Source organism: Staurois parvus, unplaced genomic scaffold, assembly GCF_062004578.1.
Source record: "Staurois parvus isolate SC_StPar_1 unplaced genomic scaffold, SC_StPar_1.0 ptg000244l, whole genome shotgun sequence".
NCBI lineage: Eukaryota > Metazoa > Chordata > Amphibia > Anura > Ranidae > Staurois > Staurois parvus.
Window position 1 is genome coordinate 6,752,435 of NW_028318040.1, and position 21,608 is coordinate 6,774,042.

General features: G+C 38.8%; 1 protein-coding gene across 2 annotated transcripts in view; it reads left to right on the top strand.

Moving 5' to 3' along the window:
- The window catches only part of SLC39A8 (solute carrier family 39 member 8), a 78,234-nt gene that overhangs the window by 40,287 nt on the left and 16,339 nt on the right, over window positions 1-21,608 (top strand). The window contains exons 3-6 of one of the 2 annotated variants that reach the window (XM_089680542.1): window positions 4,635-4,804; window positions 8,775-8,897; window positions 9,020-9,160; window positions 18,040-18,247. In XM_089680542.1, the coding sequence (XP_089536668.1) occupies window positions 4,635-4,804; window positions 8,775-8,897; window positions 9,020-9,160; window positions 18,040-18,247 (642 nt within the window). Of the gene's footprint in view, window positions 1-4,634; window positions 4,805-8,774; window positions 8,898-9,019; window positions 9,179-18,039; window positions 18,248-21,608 lie in introns of both variants that reach the window. The other variant, XM_089680541.1, reaches the window with a different exon arrangement.

The window sequence follows — 21,608 nt, forward strand, 5'->3', positions numbered from 1 at the left end:
GCATCAAAGTGAATTGCTTTCATTTACAGAAGCTTTTATGTGAGAATCTTAAGTTACAGTGCGGTTTTCAAGGCAGTTGTAAATGAAAACCCATGTCCGTTCAGTATTTTACTTTGGCATATAAAATATGTAATGTTAATGTTTTTAATTTATCTGTATCCAATGTGAAGGTATACATAGTGATCAGGGGCGGACTGACAACTGATGGGGCCCCTGGGCAATAGGGGATCATGGGGCCCCTGTGTCCTTGCCCGAACTCAAAAAAGCCTATGAAAAAGGTACCAGGGGCATCTCATGGGGCCCCCTACTGACCCCGGGCCCTCGGGCAGTGCCCGAGTTTCCAAATGGTCAGTCCGCCCCTGATAGTGACAGATATAACCTTATGTGAAGGTAAAGAAGAAACTATACTCAGAAACATTATACTACACAACAAATGTATATGAAAATCACAAAAGGTTCAAGGCATCAACACTCATTCAAACTTTTGCAGGCCGGGGCCATAATTGTAATATCTAAGGGTTATAGCACCACATTGCCTGAAATTATTTATATTCTGAGCTAACAATGGTACTAATAGTGTGGCATGGACACAGAGATGTAGATGCATATATGACATATCTGCATCTTCTTAGGTGGGAAGTGCATTGCTCAGTAGTCAGATCCTTTCATAATATGCAAATTTTGTCTGTACATTTTAGAGAACAGTCGTGGGGGGGGGGGGGTTCAAATCATTTAGAGGAATCTGGCCATAAATGGTGCATGGGGTTATTTACTGTTAGAGTGGTAAGGATGTGGAACTCCCTTCCACAATCCCTGGTGTCAATGAGGACTGTCGATAATTAAAAAAAAAAAAAAAAATACTTACATAGGCACCTTAGCAAACACAATATACAGGGATATGAGAGAGGGTAGAGATGTAAATACATACACACTCCTACACCCACACAGGTTGATCTGGATGGACTGATGTCTTTTTTTCAACCTTACCAACTATGTAACTATGTTAGAAGGGGCAGCACAGTGGCTAAATGGTTAGCACTTCTGCCTGGCAGTACTAGAGTCACTCCAAAGACATGCTGGTAGGTTAATTGGATCCTGTCTAAATTGGCCCTAGTATGTGTATGTATGAATGTAAGTTAGGGACCTCAGATTGTACACCCCTTGAGGGTTTGGGACTGATGTGAATGTACAATATATGTAAAGCACTGCGTAAATTGATGGTACTATATGAGTACCTGTAATAAATAATAACAAATAGAAGGATTGGTGTACTCAGTAATTAAGGTATGTTGTACTGGGCAATAAAGAGATTGTTTAGTGACTGAATGTGATAAATGACAAAACATTAATTCCAAGGGGTTGTGTTACTAAAGGCAAAAAGGCTGTTTACCTTGCAAGGGAAGTTGCACTTTGCATGGGAATTTTCCCCAGAGCTTATGGGGGATAGCTCTGTTGATGTTCTATCATGTGCAAGCAAAAAAAGAAAAAAAAATTTTCCTTGCACTCGATTGGGTATTATTTGCATAGTGAAATTTTACACTCAATATACTCTGCAACTTGCCTTTCAAAGTGAAAAACCTATTTGGTTTTTGTAAATCAACCCCAAAATCTGGCTTAAAGAGATTCCGTCAGCAGAAAAAACTATGTAGCACTACCATCTGCAGGAGCCACTGGTGATGACGGGTGCCTTGTTCTACCATAAAGCTGCATTGACCACATTGGCACACCTGGTTATAGGTAGAGGGTCATAAACTACTGAATTGTAGGTTAAAGTGGAACTTCACTCTCTCAATCACCATGGACTATTTCTAATCCTTATGCTGCTAGCATTAGTAAATAGTTAAGAAAGTACAATATATTTACTTGTTTTAACCTTTTTTTTGCATTCCTTCATTTACGTCCTGGTTTCCATGCCGAGGCACATGTCATACATCCCAGGAGTCTTCAGAAAGGGAGGGTTCTCAGCTTAGCCAATGTCTGAGCTAAGGACAGGTGGATTCCAGGAAGTAACTTGTACATGAATTATCTGCCCTTACTCAAAATGACTACTGCCAGAAAAGCCAGGAGGCTGATTTCTCTTCAAAATAAAGCATGGAGATATGGATGGATGGAGGAGTTTGTTTTGAATATTAAAAATGAACTATATAGCATTTTTGGTTTGTGGTATTCAGAAGCAGTGCAGTTCCACTTTCGTTAAATGTATAATATCAAAGCAGGTAAACGGTGCAAAAATTATCATCAAACTATAGAACACTTTAACAATGCAGAACTAGGTAAAGTGAACACTGGCCTATAGCAGGTGACTGTGCATATGTTGCACTATATAGACTTGGTAGGTGCACGTATTCGCACACAACTGTCAATGTCAAGAATCAGTAGATTTGCAGTGTTGGTAAACACCCATATGAAAGCAGTCTAAGGCAATGTTTCTAAATCTTTTTCCATCCAAGGCATCCTTTAAACTTATGCACAATCTTGAGGCACCCCATTTTAAAATTTAAAAGACTAAACCTATAGTTTTGCATGCAGGCTCCACACACGTAAGACATCCAACATTAGAGGTAATTTATTCCTACAAAGCAAATACACTTTTGCGCACTGGTACTGATTAGTATTCCAGCATTTCTTCTCCCTCGTTTTCTCTCCCCCAAGTAACTAGCATGGCCCCGGGGAAGGGGGAACAAGGGGGTCAAAAAGCATGCTGTGCAGGTGCTCAAAGTCCTCGTTATCAACCAATGACATCAGGGATTGTTAGGGTATTAGCAGCTGGCCCACACAATGCCCAAGGTTGTAATGTTGTACAATGAAAACCTGTAGCTTTATGTAACAAAAGGCAGGCTTGATCCATCCATTGACATAAAAAATAGCAATATGACAAGTGCAGTACTGCTCACACAAAGTGGTTATTAGATAATCCAAGCGGAGTAATATGATTAATAATTACAAAAAGTTTTATTCGATCACATGGATCATAAGGAGGTTAGACAGAGACATGGTAAACAAGTAATTATAAAATCACTAGGTTAAAAACATTCAGCGTCTCCAGATCTAATAGTTATTTGGCAATCAGGAATCCACATAAGGGAATGAAGTTCCTAACTACTTGATCAAAGAATTTTCATATTTTCCATACGATATCTGCATAGGGAGAACATTCTTCAAAAAATTGTTTTTGGTAACCACCACAATGAATAGAATGACCTCCTGAAATGGAAAACCAGAAAAGAAAGGATCATAGTAGAGGGATCAAAAAATAGGATATATGCACTAACCATATGCAATAACAAAGTAACCCCACATCAGGTATATATGTTATTCCATTACCTTCTCATAAGCTTGACCATCATGAAAGGATGGATATATGGCCTTCCTGGGTAACCACCCCAAATGGAAATGTATCCACAGTAGTAAGTGATTCTAAAAGTGTATAAATATGAGACATAAATATCAAGCTACCAGCAAACCTGAATGGAACTAAATAAGGGTAAAAATCTTTGAATATTACCATACAAAAGATCAACGGGACTCCTCCTCACTTGAAGTAAGATCAGGTCTGGATGAAAAAGTGAATATGGGGGTGGGAAGCCAGGTGGTTAATGTATAAAGTCCAGACTGGTTGATACAGTTTATGTATATTTAGATATATAGACCCAAATCTGGGTTTCCAAAAATTGCTCAATAATGAGAAAGTAGTGCGGTTCCTTAAAAATATATATGAGACTGTTTTTGCATGCCACAACACATATATAGCGTATTGTATACGTATTTCTCCAATAGGAGTTCAAAAAATTCCCCCAATGATGAGGCACAGGATTTCCAAAATATGAGGGTATATTACCCGTATATAGAAATAGCACTAAAGCCTAATTTAGCCGAACGGCTACAAACTTGCCACCGGTGGAAGTAGGCTGTGACTCAGAATTGCCATGTGCGGGCTGCTTAAGATGATGTCCTCATCTTAATTTGAGTGTCTCCTGCCTTTCCAGTGTGGAGCTGAAGCAAACCGCTTCTTCCTTCCTCGTGGGCACCGCGCCCTATGGAGATGCCGAGCGTGATGATGTCATCACGTTGACACGTTTCGTCCACCAATCACCGCAGACTCTGTCTAACTTCCTTATGATCCATGTGATCGAATAAAACTTTTTGTAATTATTAATCATATTACTCCGCTTGGTTTTTCTAATAATCAGTTTGTGTGAGCAGTACTGCACTTGTCATACTTCTATTTTTTATGTTCAGTATATTGGGTTTATAAATCCACACTAATTATTAGTGAGACGGAGATATTTATATGACACATATTTACGTGTCATGCTAGGTGGCTATTTCCTCCCCTTTTTTGTCCAATTGATCCATCCATTGGCTGAATGACAATTTTTGGGAAATTTGGGACAATTTATAAGCATTTTGCCAAGGCACCTCTGAAGAACCCAGAAAGCACCCCAGGGTGCCTGGACACCCTGGTTGAAAAAGGCTGGTCTAAGGCAACAAGTTGTGGACTGCATACGTAACATAAAGGCCAATACAGCTTTAGTCAAATATATTGATTTATATTAATACTTTCATAGAAATATGAATAACTTTGCAATGAATCATTCAATGATGTCGAATAATTAAGCTTTTTTTTTTTTTAGTTTGGGGATTCAGTATTTTGTCTGTAAGCATTATTAACGTGACGGCAATGATTGGACTATTTATAACCCCCTTTGTAAAGAAGCCTTACTTCCCAAAGATATTGACTTACTTTATTGGACTGGCCATTGGATCTTTGTTTTCAAATGCAATATTTCAACTGATTCCAGAGGTAAGTGGTCTGAAACTGAAAAGTAAAAGTGAAAAAGTAAATACATACATGCATATACTCAAACAAAAATGTGTGTATTTAGGGGGGATACATGTTTTATATTCTATATGGGTGGTATGATGACATGTCTATCAGCCATGACATGGTGATTGTTAAAGGAAAGGGGATCATGTGATACAGTGAGATTGACAGATTTATAAAATTTGTCTTGATAGCAACATTAAACTGCAACGTGATGTTGCTCTATTTCAGAAGCCCTATTTTGGCCACGCCCTTGGACATTTTTAGTTTTATAGACAATTAATTGACATAATTGATATCTTTTAATTCAAAGCTGATAGAAAGTTTAATTATAAAAAATACGCAAAATTGGGCAATATGTGGTTAGCATTAGAAGTGCATATTTCTGTGTATTCTCCTACTTCTACACTTAAGATACACAGGGCAACTCCTAAAAACATACACTTAAGTTGATCATATACTTATAATCTGATTGTATATTTTACTTTTGGATCTACCAATATCTACTGTATGTTGTCTGAGGGTGCTCCGAGTGGAAATAAAGTAAAGTGACTATTTAAGTGGGCCCTTGCACTACATATATTTTATAGATCAGAGGCTGATCACATACATTACAACCTACTTGTTCAATCTCCTACAAGACTGTACAGAGATTGTACAATTGGAGGTTGGTTTACTAAAGGATTTGGGAATGTTCTCACAATAAAATGTCTGAAGTTCCACTTCATTATCCAATCATGTGAAAAAGAACATTCTTGTTTGCTTTTTTTTATCCGCACATGATTGGATAATTAAAGTGAATCTTCGCACATTTTATTGTGTGAACACTCTCAAATCCTTTAGTAAATCAGCCTCTAAGGGCTTGTTTACTGCAGATTGCTTTCAGAGGTCATTTGACAAGTGTGAGAAGTACCTCCTCACTGACAGTTTTAACCCCTAAAACTCACGCCACAGCTCCTCAAATGCATGCATTTCTTGTGGTGGCCGAGCAGGTGCAGTATAGTCCCATTCAGCCACATGTTCCTAATTCCCTGCAACTGCAAATGTATACCTAGTCTTATGCTACGTTCACACAGGGATTTTTTTTCATTTAACCCAGTGAGATGAACAAAACAAAAAACTGAGAGGTCACCGTACGAACTAAGCAATGTTAGTGCGGCAATCTCCCCTGCTGGGCTGTTGTGTTCTGACAAGGAGACCACCGCTCACAGTCATTGGCTGCAAGCTCTGATTGGATGCTGGTGTTCCAGCATGCCCCTTTGATAAAAGCCAGTCATTAGACCAGCTTCTGTTGGACAGGCCGCTGTACAAACTGGCCAAATGTTGGCCAGTTTCTGTTGAACCAGCTGTTACCAGCAAATATTCGGTCCTTGTGTACCAGCCTTTAAGGCAAGCCATAGATTAATTGATTTTCTAGCTCAATTCCTCCATCAACACAGTCATTGTTGATGAGGGAATCCCTCCCGCAGTGCTATTGTATTCTGCTGGCGGGGGAAAACTTCCTGGCCAGCAGAATGCAATGATTACTGCTAGTAGCTATAGTCACTGGCAGTAATCGCATGCAGAAAAATCTGACAGGCTAGTTGTATCCAAGTCAATCAGCCTGCCCATACATGGATGAAAATATGGCCGGTCCCTGATGAGCATAATGTCCTCATAACTAAAGCTGGAACAGGTGTCTCCTATTTAGGAAGCAAGGAGGTTAGTCACTGCATGAAATGCAGGGCTTTGCTGGACTGAACGAGAGAAAGCAAGTTCTCCCTACCCAGATTCACAATGTGGTTGGAGGAATTTCCCCTGTTGGCTTTTGTATTCTGACAACCACTGCTTGAGAATAAAGCTGGCCACACAATATTCAGTTTTTTTTATCTTTCAGCCAGGGGGCTGAACAAAAAAAAAACTGAACCAATTCCCCCATGCACCTCATTTGTGTGCTCCGTGCTGCACTATTGTATTATGTCAGTGGGGAGACTTCCCTGTTCTCAGAATAAACTGATCAGTGCTGCAGCTATAGGCTGCAAACACTGATTGAGTGGCTAAATCCAACAGGACGGTTGAACAGAAGCTGATCAGTAGATCAACTTCTGATCAACTACAGTGGCCTCACAAGGATTGAAATGTGGCTAGTCCCCGTTGAACCGGCTGAACTTTATCCATGTTGGGGCAGCACAGTGGCTAAATGGTTAGCACTTCCACCTGGCAGTGCTAGGGGCATTGGTTTGAATCCCAGCCACGGCACCACCTGCCTGGAGTTTGCATGTTCTCCCTGTGCCTGCGTGGGTTTCCTCCGGGTTCGTCCGGTTTGCTCCCACACTCCAAAGACATGCTGGCAGGTTAATTGGCTCCTGTCTAAATTGTCCCTAGTATGTGTATGTATGAATGTGAGTTAGGGACCTTAGATTGTACGCCTGTTGAGGGTTAGGGACTGATGCGAATACAATATATATGTAAAGCACTGCGTAAATTGATGGCGCTATATAAGTACCTGAAATAAATAAATGTATGGCCAGGATAACTGAACTGCATCTAACTGGCTGACTGAGAATTCTCAGATCAAAGTTTGTCAAGCCAGTTTGTGCTGACGGGGCCACCCATGGTTCAAATTTCTGCAGATTCAGCAGGAATCGGTCAGATTCAAGCCATGTATGGCCAGCATTAATGTGATCTATTTGGGCATTATGTCACATGAGGCTCAATTCACAAAGATAGCACACAATGATAAAGGTATTTTATATTCAAAGAATAGGTAAATCCTAACAATTAGCTTCCCTTATTTGCTCAATTTTGTCCTTTTTCAAAAGTATTTGGTCATATCTGTTCGATAATTGTAAAACACAAATACTGTACCTGTTGATTCTGCCAGAATTTCTATGAGCTGATAACTGTAGTGTACTCTTATCAGGTAACATTGTTCCCAGCTATCTCTTTGAATTGCAAAACATGGTTTCTCTATGTTGTGTAGATGAGAAAAAGGGGAGGTGACCATACCCTGGAAAATTGCTGCAGTCCAGACATACGGTGATTGATTTGTAAAGCTTTGTGAATTGAGCCTATACTCAGACTGCTACTATTAGGTTTTTTTTTCAGACAACTATTAAAATATCCTAAACACATGAACAGGTTTGTTAAATAAAACAGGAAAAAGTAGCACATAGCACCAAACAATTATATTTAATTGATCTATTGGTTATAAAATGATCAGGGTTAATATGCTATAGGTTACATCCTTTTTGTATACTTTATTGCAATTTTTGTATCAATAAGCCAGAATGTATGCATGTACAGTATCTCACAGAAGTGAGCAGTATTCCAACATGATAACGACCCCAAACACTCCTCCCAAGATGGCCACTGCCTTGCTAAAGAAGCTGAGGGTAAAGGTGATGGACTGGCTAAGCATGTCTTTAGACCTAAACCCTATTGGGCATCTGCGGGGCATTCTCAAATGGAATGTGGAGGAGCGCAAGGTCTCTAACATCCATCAGCTCTGTGATGTCATCATGGAGGAGTGGAAGAGAACTCCAGTCGGAATCTGTGAAGCTCTGGTGAACTCCATGCCCAAGAGGATCAAGGCAGTGCTGGAAAATAATGGTGGCCACAGAAAATTTTGACACTTTGGGCTCCAATTGTGACATTTTCACTTAGGGGTGTACTCACTATTGTTGCCAGCGGTTTAGACATTAATGGCTGTGTGTTGAGTTATTTTGAGGGGACAGCAAATTTACACTGTTATACAAGCTGTACACTCACTACTTTACATTGTAGCAAAGTGTCATTTCTTCAGTGTTTGTCACATGAAAAGATAATAAAATATTTTCAAAAATGTGAGGGGTGTACTCACTTCTGTGAGATACTGTACTACAGACTGTCTAGGCACACATGACAAATGGTCACTGTTGTAGTCTCAAAGCTGATGCACTACAGTGTAAAATTGTGTATTTTGTTGCAGGCATTTGGATTTGATCCTAAAATTGATAATTACGTTTCAAAAGCAGTGGCTATTTTTGGAGGATTCTACATTCTACTGTTTGTTGAGAGGGTGCTGAAAATGAGTCTGAACATCTATGGTGAAGTAAGAAAACTGTTTTACCATTACTTATAGGCCCACTACTTGAAAATGTCTTATGAAAAAAATGGCTACTTTGCCCCTAACAGTGAAACCCCTTACTAATAATCCCAATGTTTTTATCACAGGGACATCATAACCACTTAGAAATCGACAAACCACCAAGGGAAATTCATACTGAGCACGAAAAATGCACAACTACCAATGGAGCCACCATGTTTGCAAATTCAGCGATAACAGAAATGAATGGCACTGTCAACCTTGATCAAGTTAGTGTGGTCTCAAATGTAAGATAAATCAGTTGTTTAATAATAAACGATTTATGAAAACTATAATTAATAAAATTCACATTGAAGTTAATCTTAAGTTAATCAGCATTTATATAGGGAAGAGGCGGAAAGCAATAGAAGGGACCTTTAGGGTTAAGAATACATACCTGAATGTTGTTGTTTTTTTTTTATTTACCAGAGTTTAATGTCACTTTTATCACTTAAATCTTCACCAGGTGATGGTTCCAGCATTCATTTCCCATACTTGTGGCTGTCTCAATGTACTAATATCCCAATTTACATTCATATTTAAAGTGGAAGTCCAGGCTAGCTCTAACTAAGCTGAAACATTCTCCCACCCCACTGTAAGTCCTATACTAACTAGCCTGTAGAGGAAAGATGTCTATATTTAGCTATTCTCAGGGCGCTCCAATCTGGTCACATGATCCGCTCTCAGCAACTGGCTTCAAGGGAAAGGGACGGTTGACAACGGATGGCCCATAGTAAGTTTTATGTGTGATGCCACCACCCAGGCATTCCAATCATTTCTGGCGCTCTCTCTTTTCCCCTGAAGCCAGACGCTGAGTAGATCACATGACCGGACTGGAGTGCCCTGAGAATAGGTAAGTATAAGCATCTTCCTTTTACAGGGTAGTAAGAATATTAATTAAAAGGGGGTTGCAGCAGTTTTAAGCTTTGTTACAACTAGCCTGGAATTCTACTTTAATATTACACATTAAGAAAAAAAGTTTTTAACCACTTCGCCTCCCACACCCGTTCACCCCTATGGACCAGAGCGATTTTTACATTTCTGCTATGGACCTGTTTATTTAGCAATAACTTTGCCATTACTAAAGTAAACAAGGTAGTACATATATCATTTTTTTTTTAAGGAGAAACAAGGCTTTCTTTTCATGATATTGTCTTGCAATATTGATTTTTTTTTTTTTGTTACAATCCTTCAACAATAACATGCAACACACCACACTTTTTTTTATAAGCAGTATTAGTTTAGAAAATAAATAATGTTACTGCACATAAAATGTGCACATTTTATTCTGCAATTTGTCCTCTTTAAAATGACACTATAATGATGATTCTGGTACAAAGCATTACAAAGTGATTTACAAATGAAATATAGTGGTTTTTTTTTTCAGTTTTGTGTTGTTTTAAATAGGAAATGTGTAAATATATGTTTAATGTGTAAAAATATTAACAAACAAAATAAAAAAAGCTGAAATATTTAGTTAATAAAATTATAAACAAACAAACAAATCAGCAGAAAAATAATAGTTGAAAGGAGAATAAGAAATCAATCAGGGCTGATTAGTCTAAACTAAGAGTTAAAAAAAAAAGTTTGTTTTTTATTTTTTTTAAATTGTCAGGCTGCTTGAAATGAAATCATCTGCAGATTTAAGTTCATTCCTTTGATTTGCAGATGAATTAATAGAATGATATAATATGTAACTATGGGGATTATTTACTAAAACTAGAGAGTGCAAAATCTGGTGAAACTCTGCATAGAACCAATCAGCTTCCAGGTTTTATTGCCAAAGCTTAACTGAAAAAGCAGATGTTAGAAGCTGATTGGCTACCATGCACAGCTGCAACAGATTCTGAGTGCACCAGTTTTAGTGAATCTACCCCTTTGTATAATCGCGGTCTGGAGCAGTGTTTTTTTTTATAAAACCCGATTCAGCCTTGGTTCACACTATAAACAGCTTGTGAATTGCACATGAACTGCACTGCATTCCTGTGTAATTCACATGCAATGTAGTGCATTGCGATTTAAGCCCATTCAAATTGAAAGGGCTCATTTTGCACTGCATCGCCCCAAAGATGTACATGCTTTTTTTTTGGAGCTGCACCACAACTGGATCACTGGGTCATTTTGTACCATGCAATCCCGTGTAGGTAAACGCACTGCATTTGTGACCTGTGTTTCAGGTGTCATTAACTTTGTATTGACACCCACAGCAGATCACAAGGGCGGTGTGATTGGAATGAAGTGTGGGAAATGTGCAGGGATCATGGCGTTTCCCGCACCACGTTAGTGTGAACCTAGGCTAAGGCTGCTTTTTTGACAGCTAGAGATGCTGACTTCTCCGATGATACTGCAATGCCAGCTTTGATTAATCACAGCGAACAATCATGGTATACTGTGGGAGGAGGAGTTGGAGGACAGACCAGGGCAGAGACACTTGACATGCTATACACACCCTGTGTACAATGTCTGCAACTAGTTAAACATGCATTGCTGAGATGATTTACAATAAGCTGATCACATTCACTTTTATTTTGAACAAGAAAATTTGTCAACTGTATGTGTACAAAAATAATGGGTTCTCTGAAGCATGATCTGTGTTCAGATCACTTTTCAGAGGTGAATGACAGGTGGTGAGAAGGTGCTGTGATGCTTCCCCACTACCTGTTTCAATCCCTTTTTTTTGCCACAACTGCATGCATTGTATGCGGTTATGTGGTTTGTGCTTCAGTTCCTCGTTCACATGAATTGGTTGCATTTGGGAGGGCAGCTTTTGCCACTGACTTGAAGAAAAGCAATGCAACTTGTGACATGTATATACCCCTGTCCAGGGGCGGACTGACAACTCATGGGGCCCCCGGGCAATAGGGGATCATGGGGCCGCTGTGTCCTTGCCCAAGCTCAAAAAAGCCTATGAAAAAGGTACCGGGGCATCTCATGGGGCCCCCTACTGACCCCGGGCCCTCGGGCAGTGCCCGAGTTTCCAAATGGTCAGTCCGCCCCAGTCCCTGTCAACTGACTATTTCAGCTTAAGGGGGAGAAAGGAGTGGCTCAACTGCACATTTTAACTGCACACCTAAATGAGGCCTTTGTGACACTGCACAGTGCAGTGTCATATTTTTCCTACAGTGAATATAGATAGAAATATTGTATTTGTTACAATGTAATTGATGGAAGCTGCTACCTGTAGATTACAGGCTTTTCCTGTGATATGCTCTATAACATCAGCTGCAGAAACCTACAAAATAAACTTTAAAAAGAAGAAAAAATATTTAACCCTGATTACCCCTACATAACCCTCACCCTCAAAAATATTTTTTTCTATTTCTCATACTCAAAATGTGTTTTTACGTTTGTTATTCTTGTTGTTTGTTGTTTTTAGAAAAAGCAAAGAGACAATTGAAAAAAGTATTTTTATTTATGAATCACTTCATTCTATGTTGCACTATAAACATCATTTTAAACTTGATTCTATTGAATTTACACTAGTTGTTTCAAAATATAACTGGTTAAACTGGAAAAAAAAATTTTTTCCTGGTTTTTAATTACTCTTGACTTAATGGTAAATAGAAAGATGACATAACCCCCGAAAGACCACAAAAAAATCCATAATTGCCTCTGCAAACCCTTACATTAATGGCCATCTCCCACTGACCATGGATTAAGAAAAAAAATGATTCAAAACTGAACACACAATTGAAGTGAATGGAGACCCCGATAAAACAAGGCATAAAAGCTAATAAGAAAGCTATTTGCACCATTACAGTGCACAGCTGCCTTAGTTAAACCACTTTACCACTGTTATTAAAATTAAAGGCCTCCTGTAATTCCCTTTTAATATAGTAAAAGACTTAAAGCTGAAAGGCATAACATGACAGACTTTGCTGGCACATATATATTGGGACACTCATTGTAGTAAAAACATACAAAATTCTATTACATGATGATATAATAGTAATATAATAATAAAAACAATTTCATACCTATCATAGGTCTTAAAAACATTGGTGCTGCAACAGTACATCCCATTGTTTGATTACCACTGCTACCCCACATTCAATAATTCCAAACATAAAATACAACATGGTAGTTATTGGGGAATATTCCTCATCGGTCGACTCGTTTCCCATTACTGCTTCATCAGTACAAAAGAGGAAACATTGTAGTAATAAAAATATAAATGTATTATAATGAGTCTGTGTTGTGATAACACTTGTGGCTGCTGGCAAACAAAGTTTGATATACCCAAACCTAAGAACTGCGATTCCGGATCGTCAGCGGCTCTCTCAGCTCCTTGGTGAGCTCTCTTTGTTCTAGTGGGAGTTGGCTTTTGCTGCTTCATAAGAGGAATATTTCCAGAGTGAAAGTGCATACACATGGGGTGGATCTGTACCTAAGAAACATGCTGTGTCTGCTGTACTTATTACAGCTTATGGTCTGGAGAGTGTGCATTTGATTAAAGTGGTGGTATTTAGTGTTTTCATTACACTACAACGATCTACTGGATGGTGGAAGATCTTTATCTGAGTATATATGAAGTTTAATTTTGAAGTTTAACTTTACGTTTGCATACTGTTTATTTATTATGCTTTTGTTATATTCACTGGCACTACATCATTTCACAATATTGTAAGTGAAAATATGCTGATATGACCAGTGCGTAGAAAAATTCCCTTAGCAGGCACTGAGGTGACAAGGGTTATGCCAGGCCATCCTTGGTGGTCTTTTTGAAATGTACACATGGCTAATGACTAAATAATGTTGTCATCCAAAATTTAGCCTCCATATATTCCAAATTTAGCAGACTCCAAGTTCTTACTGAATCAGATGTCTTTCAGCATACATATAGCCAGGGGTGAACTGACAACTCATAGGACCCCCAGGCAATAGGGGATCATGGGGCCCCTGTGTCCTTGCCCACACTCAAACCACACCCAAAAAAGCCCATGAAAGGTACCAGGGGCATCTCGTGCAGTGCCCGTATTTCCGAATGGTCAGTCCGCCCCTGCATATAGCTGATATGCACTTTTTTATAAGCACACAAGATGTCTTTACTGAGCCTGTTTCAACCAACTCCTTGTGGTTCTAAGGAGTTAAAATAATAGATATACTACATCACCAATTAATCCAGGGGTCTCCACACTATGGCCCTCCAGCTGTTGAAGTGCTACAAGTCCCATCATTCTTGCAAGGCCTCATGGGACTTGCAGTTCCTCAATACCTGGAGGGCCATAGTTTGGAGACCCTTGTATTAATCCTTTAATTGGAAAGTCCTATTTACCCATACAAACACTCTTCAGGCACTAGGCCATCCCCCGTAACACACCATATAGCCGACGTGACCCCCTCCCTCCCATTCCCGAAAATCTTTATACTGTATATAGTCCCCTTCAACTCTGTATGGCATTTCCTAACACAATTCGCTCTATAATGGCATGAATAGCCATTCCCACTTTATTTCACTACTTCACATTTTAGTCTACCAGCATTCTCAGGGTGTCTATTTTTGTATTCTGCAAAGTATACACCTTTTATCAGCAACTTTTTTTTTTCACATTTGACAGTAAAAAAGATAAGATCCTTAGAGTCATTGTAATTAAAGTTTTACAATAGATTAAGTTAATGCTGACAAAATGCTGTCTGCAATAAACCACTAAAATATGTGAAGGTGTTAAGATTCTTTTTATAGCTTATTTCATTTGACAGCATAGTACATGTGTTGCTAAATGTCAGGCTTAATTATACTATTAGAAACTGCTGTAGCAGCAAAATGTTCTAGAGCACATATAAAGAATCTGTGTCATGAACAAAGCCAGGGGCAGATTGTGTGAAAGGTCTTGACCTTGTAAGCAGGTACTTCCTTGTATTTTTATATATCTTTTTTATTTCGGAAAACATTTACAACACTTATTTCCTTTGGTTTACATTCCCTTTACTGCCAGTCTTTGCACCTTATTCTGTAAATAATCTGCTGACCTTTTTATTTATATGTTTTGTGGATTTGATTCCTGCAATTTTGTCTATTATATAGAAAACTTGCGCGCTGCCCCCCCCCCCTCTCTCTCTCTCTCTTTATTTATATATATATATATATATATATATATATATAAAATGTAAGTATGGGCTGAACAGGTTTAGTGCAGAGGAGGGGGATATCTGCCATTTTTAACCGTTTCAATACCGTGCAATTTTACACCTTCCTGCCCAGGCCATTTTTCAAGTTTCAGCGCTCTCACACTTTGAATGACAATTGCGCGGTCATACAACACTGTACCCAAACTAAAATTTTATCATTTTCTTCACACAACTAGAGCTTTCTTTTGGTGGTATTTAATCACCGCTGGGGTTTTTATTTTTTTGCTAAATTAACAAAAAAAGACCAAAAATTTTGAAAAAAAAACACATTTTTCTTTGTTTCTGTTATAAAAGTTTACAAATAAATAATTGTTCTTCATAAATTTAGGCCAAGATGTATTCTGCTACATGTCTTTGGTGAAAATAACCCAAATTAGGATGTATTTTTTAGTTTGTAGGAAGGTTATAGAGTTCACAAACTATGGTATAGATCTGAATATTGATCAATCCTGAAGTACTGACAGCCAATCTAATTTCTTGAGGTCCAAGAATGTCAGAACAGTACAGATATCCCACAAATGACCCCTTTTTGCAGAGTAGACAGTCCGACGTACTTCATAAGAGGCATGGCGAGTTTTTTGAAGTTGTATTTTTTTGTCATAATTTTTCGGAAAATGAAAAAATTAAAAAAATTATATTCACTATTTTTTTTTTTACATACTGTCACCAGTGCAGTACAGCGTCATCATATAACTGGCATGGCGGTTAACAGGGACACTGACTGGTGACAGTATGAAAAAAAATAAATAAATATATATATATATATATATATATATATATATATATATATATATATATATATTTTTTTTTTTATTCTATTTAATTTTTTATTACATTTTTTTAAAAAAAATTTTAAGATTTTTTTTTCATATTTTACTATGACCAAAGTAGTACAATGTTACCATAGTAACATTGTACTACTTTGGGGAAGTGATCAATATATATTTTTTTTTTTACACAATTTGCTTATAGCAAAGAATGACTTTGCTATAAGCAAGCATTTACCTGAATGAAATCGATTCATTCAGCTTTTTTTTTTTTTTTTTTTGTGCTTAGCTGTGATTTGGTCACAGCTAATCACATGACGTGCATGTGATTAGCTGTGACCATTCACAGCTAGGCACTAGTATACAATGGATGGCATAATGAATGAAGCCATCCATTGTATACAACTGTCATGTGACCTGCTGTGATTGGTCACAGCAGGTCACATGGTACCAGCAACGGTTGTCGGTACTCGGATCTGTCATCGGCCGTGTCCGAGGTGCACGGCCGGTGACAGATCGCACTGCTGCGCCGCTCTGCATTAGCGCAAACTGCGCATGTGCGGGAGCACGCCAAATGGCGTGCACCCGGAGTGAAGAGACACATCTGAAGCCGCCAAACGGCCATTGGCCGGGCGGCTAATGGTTAATCTACAGGTGCATCTCAATAAATTAGAATACCATCATAAGATTAATTTATTTCAGTAATTCAATTCAAAAAGTGAAGCTCATATATTATATGGATTCATTACACACAGAGTGAGTGATATATTTCAAGTATTTATTTCTTTTAATTTTGTTTATTATTATACAGGATTTATATAGTTTACAGTTTGCTCAGCGCTTTAAAATATAATGGGAGAAAATACAGCAACACTACAGTTCAATACAAGAGGGTTAGGAGGGCCCTGCTCCTTGGAGCTTACAATCTAAGATGGCTTACAGCTAGTGAAAACCCAAAATTCAGTATCTCAGAAAATTTGAATATTACATATACGAAAAAAGGATTTTTAATACAGAAATGTTGGCTTAATTAAAAATATGGCATTGTACGGAATAGTATACACTCAACACTTGGCTGGGGCTCATTTCGCACGAATGCGGCGTGGTAAAGAGGCGATCAGCCTGTGGCACTGCTGAGATGTAAACAGATGTCTCTGCAAATGAAATTTGTGCGTCAGTTTCCATCAGTTTTTTTGCACGTACGGTGTGAATGAGGCCTCAGCGCTACAAACCATGCTATGCAGTTCATCAGAACCTGAATAGCTCTTTCCTAGCATGTGTGCTGTTGTGCAAGAGGTTTCAGTAGGAAGGTATTAACACAGATTCAGTTATGTATTTAATTTTTTTTAAAGAATCCATAACTGGTAGATGGTTACTGGAGGCTTTATATACCTGCCTGTTTTTATTAGTTTTTATTTTCGCTTTCCATCTATTATAAAAGCCTTTACAGTAAAGGAAAGGTAAGACAAACACATCTGAAGTCTTCTATTAGAAATGCAGGTGTTAATTGCTAATAGTATGGATCAAATATAGCATTTATGTCTCCGTCTCTGGAAATATAAAAGAAAATAAAAATTTTACTAGAACAAAGGGTGGGTCTTATTTAAAGTATATGTAAACCTTCACCTTGTAAAACAACCTATTCAGTTTAAAATAGGAATGAAAGGCAAAACATATACTGTATGTATAGATCTAAAAAAAATATAAATATCTTTTTCCCCTTTTTTTAAGTCATCACATTCCCTCTGTTCTCAGCTGCATAAGAGCTGGGGGAGGAGAAACAGCAGAACACTGGACTTCCCAGTGAATGGCTGTGCGGAAAGTGAGGGAGTGGGGGGTTGTCAGGACAAGTCTGATCATTGGAGGAGCTCACACTGAGTTGTCAGCATAGCTAGAGAACTGACCTCGGTGTGTTCTTCTGTTTAGTGTGGTCAGTTTTTAATAGGAAAGCAAAGGAACTGGCAGGACAACAAGGAATTCACACAAAGGAAGCAATACAAAGAGAACAGGATACTTTTCATACAAGTACATGGTACAGCAGGCACATATCAGGAGTATGAAATGTTTGGTTCACATATTCTTTAATGAGAATCAGCGCTTAATCTGACAATCAAAGAATCATGTTGTTTCTGGACAGAAGTAGAATGCAGGGAGATGTTTTCATGTGCATATTATAAAATGTAGTTCTCACTGACATGTGCTGTTCCTTCTAGGAATCAGATGAAGGTAGATGTTGCTGCAGAATGAGAAAATGGACTCCATTGAAGGAGATTGGAACATTAGCATGGATGATTACATTTAGCGATGCCATGCATAACTTTATTGATGGGCTCGCCATTGGGGCATCATTTACATTATCTCCTTTGCAAGGGCTGAGTACATCTATCGCCATTGTGTGTGAAGAGTTTCCCCATGAGTTTGGTAAGTGACATGTATTCTAAATGCCCACTGATTAGCAGTTTGAATACTACTACTGCTAGGAGCTGTTTGGCTACTATGTATAGCTATTACAGATTTGTGTTTTTATACTTTCTTGGCTTCCTACTTTATTATATGGCCAACTACAATTTTTTTCAATGAACTGCAGAGTGCAGGTTCCAGCAGACCTTGGTTTCCCATTAAGGGATGTTAAATGACAGTTCAACAAGCAGCACTACTGCCAGCTGACTGGTAGGGGCTTTGAAGATGGAGGTCTGTACCTTTCATCAAAGGGGGAGAAGATGTGTACCGGTTTTCTTTTGTTTTTCTAAGGGTAAAATTTTCATAAGGGCTATTGCACTATCAATTTTCAGCATCCACTTTCTTGGCCTAACTCTTGCAGGAAGAACCAATGGCTTTAGAAATTCTGCAGGTGTGTTGCAGCTTTAGAAGCAACCAGGGCCAGTACAAGGATTTTTGTCTACACAGGCAAAGGTTTATCTTACTGCACCTCAGCCTAGTGTCCTAAGACCCCCCAACAACCATATGGAGTCCTATTAACCCCCTCTACTGCCCCATCAATTGGAACTGTCACTGTGGGGTTTATTTAATAAAACTGGAGAGTGCAAAATCTGGTGTAGCTCTGCATAGAATCCGCTTCAAGGGGTTTTTTTTTGCCAAATTTTAACTGAACAAGCTGGACAAGCTTGAACATGTTAGAAGGTGCCATGCACAGCTGCACCAGATTTTGCACTCTCCAGTTTCAGTAAAACAACCCCACTGTGTGCCAGGACAAAGACTTCTGCAACTTATTACAGTGATCAGTGCTGATTGTATGTGGGAGGTTCAAATTGTAAGAACACATCAATATTAGAGATGAGCGAATTTCTCAAAAATTCGATTCGGCTGATTCGGCGAATTCCAGTGTGAAATTCGATTCGATGCGAATTTCTTCGCTACAAAGATGACTTATAAAAAGGGTTTCTAGGCTTCAGAGAGCCTTTAAATTAGTGCAGAACACTGTACCTTTAATTTAAATGCCCTTGGAGATGAGGAAAGAGAAGGAGAAGGAGAAGGATGAGAAGAAGGAGAAGGATGAGAAGAAGGAGAAGGAGAAGGATGAGAAGAAGGAGAAGGAGAAGGATGAGAAGAAGGAGAAGGAGAAGGATGAGGAGAAGGAGAAGGATGAGAAGAAGGAGAAGGATGAGAAGAAGGAGAAGGAGAAGGATGAGAAGAAGGAGAAGGATGAGAAGAAGGAGAAGGAGAAGGATGAGAAGAAGGAGAAGGAGAAGGATGAGAAGAAGGAGAAGGAGAAGGATGAGAAGAAGGAGAAGGAGAAGGATGAGAAGAAGGAGAAGGATGAGGAGAAGGAGAAGGATGAGAAGAAGGAGAAGGATGAGAAGAAGGAGAAGGATGAGAAGAAGGAGAAGGAGAAGGATGAGAAGAAGGAGAAGGATGAGAAGAAGGAGAAGGAGAAGGAGAAGCAGAAGGAGAAGGATGAGAAGAAGGAAAAGGAGAAGGATGAGAAGATGGAGAAGGAGAAGGATGAGAAGAAGGAGAAGGAGAAGGATGAGAAGAAGGAGAAGGATGAGAAGATGGAGAAGGAGAAGGATGAGAAGAAGGAGAAGGAGAAGGATGAGAAGAAGGAGAAGGAGAAGGATGAGAAGAAGGAGAAGGATGAGAAGAAGGAGAAGGATGAGAAGAAGGAGAAGGATGAGAAGAAGGATGAGAAGAAGGATGAGAAGAAGGAGAAGGATGAGAAGAAGGACAGTTCTGTGACAGTTTCTGTCTATTTCTGACAGTTCTGGGACATTCACTCCATACAGCTGTTTCAACCGCTGTATGGAGGGAATGTCATGGAACTGTCAGAAATAGACTATTAATGACAGTTCTGGGACTGTCCTTCCATGCAGCGGTTGAAACATTGTATGTATTTGTTTCCATAAATGGATCCATTTATGGAAACAAATAGATACAATGTTTCAACCGCTGTATGGAAGGACAGTCCCAGAACTGTCATTAATAGTCTATTTCTGACAGTTCTATGACATTCCCTCCATACAGCGGTTGAAACAGCTGTATGGAGTGAATGTCCCAGAACTGTCAGAAATAGACTATTTATGACAGTTCTGGGACTGTCCTTCCATACAGCGGTTGAAACATTGTATGTATTTGTTTCCATAAATGGATCCATTTATGGAAACAAATACATACAATGTTTCAACCGCTGTATGGAAGGACAGTCCCAGAACTGTCATTAATAGTCTATTTCTGACAGTTCCATGACATTCCCTCCATACAGCGGTTGAAACAGCTGTATGGAGTGATTGTCCCAGAACTGTCAGAAATAGTCTATTTCTGACAGTTCTGGGACATTCACTCCATACAGCTGTTTCAACCGCTGTATGGAGGGAATGTCATGGAACTGTCAGAAATAGACTATTAATGACAGTTCTGGGACAGTCCTTCCATACAGCGGTTGAAACATTGTATGTATTTGTTTCCATAAATGGATCCATTGTTTCCATAAATGGATCCATTTATGGAAACAAATAGATACAATGTTTCAACCGCTGTATGGAAGGACAGTCCCAGAACTGTCATTAATAGTCTATTTCTGACAGTTCTATGACATTCCCTCCATACAGCGGTTTGAAACAGCTGTATGGAGTGAATGTCCCAGAACTGTCAGAAATAGACTATTTCTGACAGTTCTGGGACTGTCCTTCCATACAGCGGTTGAAACATTGTATGTATTTGTTTCCATAAATGGATCCATTTATGGAAACAAATACATACAATGTTTCAACCGCTGTATGGAAGGACAGTCCCAGAACTGTCATTAATAGTCTATTTCTGACAGTTCCATGACATTCCCTCCATACAGCGGTTGAAACAGCTGTATGGAGTGATTGTCCCAGAACTGTCAGAAATAGTCTATTTCTGACAGTTCTGGGACATTCACTCCATACAGCTGTTTCAACCGCTGTATGGAGGGAATGTCATGGAACTGTCAGAAATAGACTATTAATGACAGTTCTGGGACTGTCCTTCCATACAGCGGTTGAAACATTGTATGTATTTGTTTCCATAAATGGATCCATTTATGGAAACAAATACATACAATGTTTCAACCGCTGTATGGAAGGACAGTCCCAGAACTGTCATTAATAGTCTATTTCTGACAGTTCTATGACATTCCCTCCATACAGCGGTTGAAACAGCTGTATGGAGTGAATGTCCCAGAACTGTCAGAAATAGACTATTTATGACAGTTCTGGGACTGTCCTTCCATACAGCGGTTGAAACATTGTATCTATTTTTTTCCATAAATGACATTCTGCAAATACACTTAGAGGAGCGC